This window comes from Polyodon spathula, unplaced genomic scaffold (assembly GCF_017654505.1).
Source record: "Polyodon spathula isolate WHYD16114869_AA unplaced genomic scaffold, ASM1765450v1 scaffolds_3218, whole genome shotgun sequence".
Taxonomy (NCBI): Eukaryota; Metazoa; Chordata; class Actinopteri; order Acipenseriformes; family Polyodontidae; genus Polyodon; species Polyodon spathula.
In genome coordinates this window covers 1-1,000 of record NW_024474682.1, presented here as the reverse complement: position 1 = coordinate 1,000, position 1,000 = coordinate 1, and the positions used below count along the sequence as shown (strand labels likewise).

The window sequence follows — 1,000 nt, the reverse complement described above, 5'->3', positions numbered from 1 at the left end:
ATTTGGGAGGTAGCAGCCTCCACTTCCCTTCACCATGTTGTCTATCTTGTCCAGGAGCTGTGTGACCTGAGTGCGATCGTTCCTGTTCATATTGTTGAGAACATGATACCTGTAATCACATTTCTCAACAAGCTGCTGGAACTCCTCACCAGCTTCCTCAATGTACTGCTCAATCGTCCTGCCTCTCAGATAATCCCCGCGGGTGAAAAGGATCATCGTGTTCCTCACAGCTCTCTCACCAAACAGCTCCTGCACTTTATCAAAGGATTCGCAACACTCTTCTACTATAAACTCACGGACAGAGTCAGTCATTTCTTTTGTATACACGGGTATCACCAGGAGGAAAGCGTGGGGTCCCGGGGCAGACAGAGAAACACATCTCTCAATCTCAACCTGGTCTGTGTGTAACAAGTCTGGAGTGTTGACCACAGTGACCTGTCTCCCAGACACTTCTCCTGTTCTCTTCTCACACTCCCTCGTTCTTGCAGAGAAGCTGAATCCAGATATAGAGTCCCCTCTGCCCAGGATGGTATTTCTTGCTGCACGCTTCCCAGCCCAGTTTCCCCCAAGCAGCACGATCCTCAGCTCAGAGGCGCTGCGCAGCTCTTGAGAAACAGTTTCTTCAGCCATGATCCCCCGCCCTGTTAGAGAAAGAACAGTTTGCTCCTCTTAGAAATGAAAGCCAGGGCTGCTGCTGAGACACTAACGCGCGTTTTATTTATTGTTGTTTTATTTTACTTTCACTTTGTAATCACAGACGGGTGTGATCATGTATTTTATACTGCAGAATATCCCACTCAATAAAGCAGGCAACGTCAAGACGTATTATAAAGAAAATCCAAGATTATATCTATCAAATGTAAAAAAAAAAAAAAAAAAAAAAAAAAAACAAAACAAACAAAAACTAAACTGTAACAACTGAGCTCGTGTCGCTTGTTTGAACCTGAAACCGAAACTAAACCTTTTCTTTTTCTTTCTTTCTTTCCTCACTCTTTTCTTT

General features: G+C 44.1%; 1 protein-coding gene across 1 annotated transcript; it reads right to left on the bottom strand.

Annotated features, from left to right (window-relative positions):
• Window positions 1-33: 33 nt before the first annotated feature.
• LOC121311427 (GTPase IMAP family member 4-like) lies at window positions 34-814 on the bottom strand (the record flags this gene model as incomplete). Its single annotated transcript, XM_041243945.1, has 1 exon — window positions 34-814. A coding segment is annotated over exon 1 (597 nt), but the record flags the coding sequence as incomplete, so codon positions are not given.
• Between the last annotated feature and the right edge of the window lie 186 nt (window positions 815-1,000).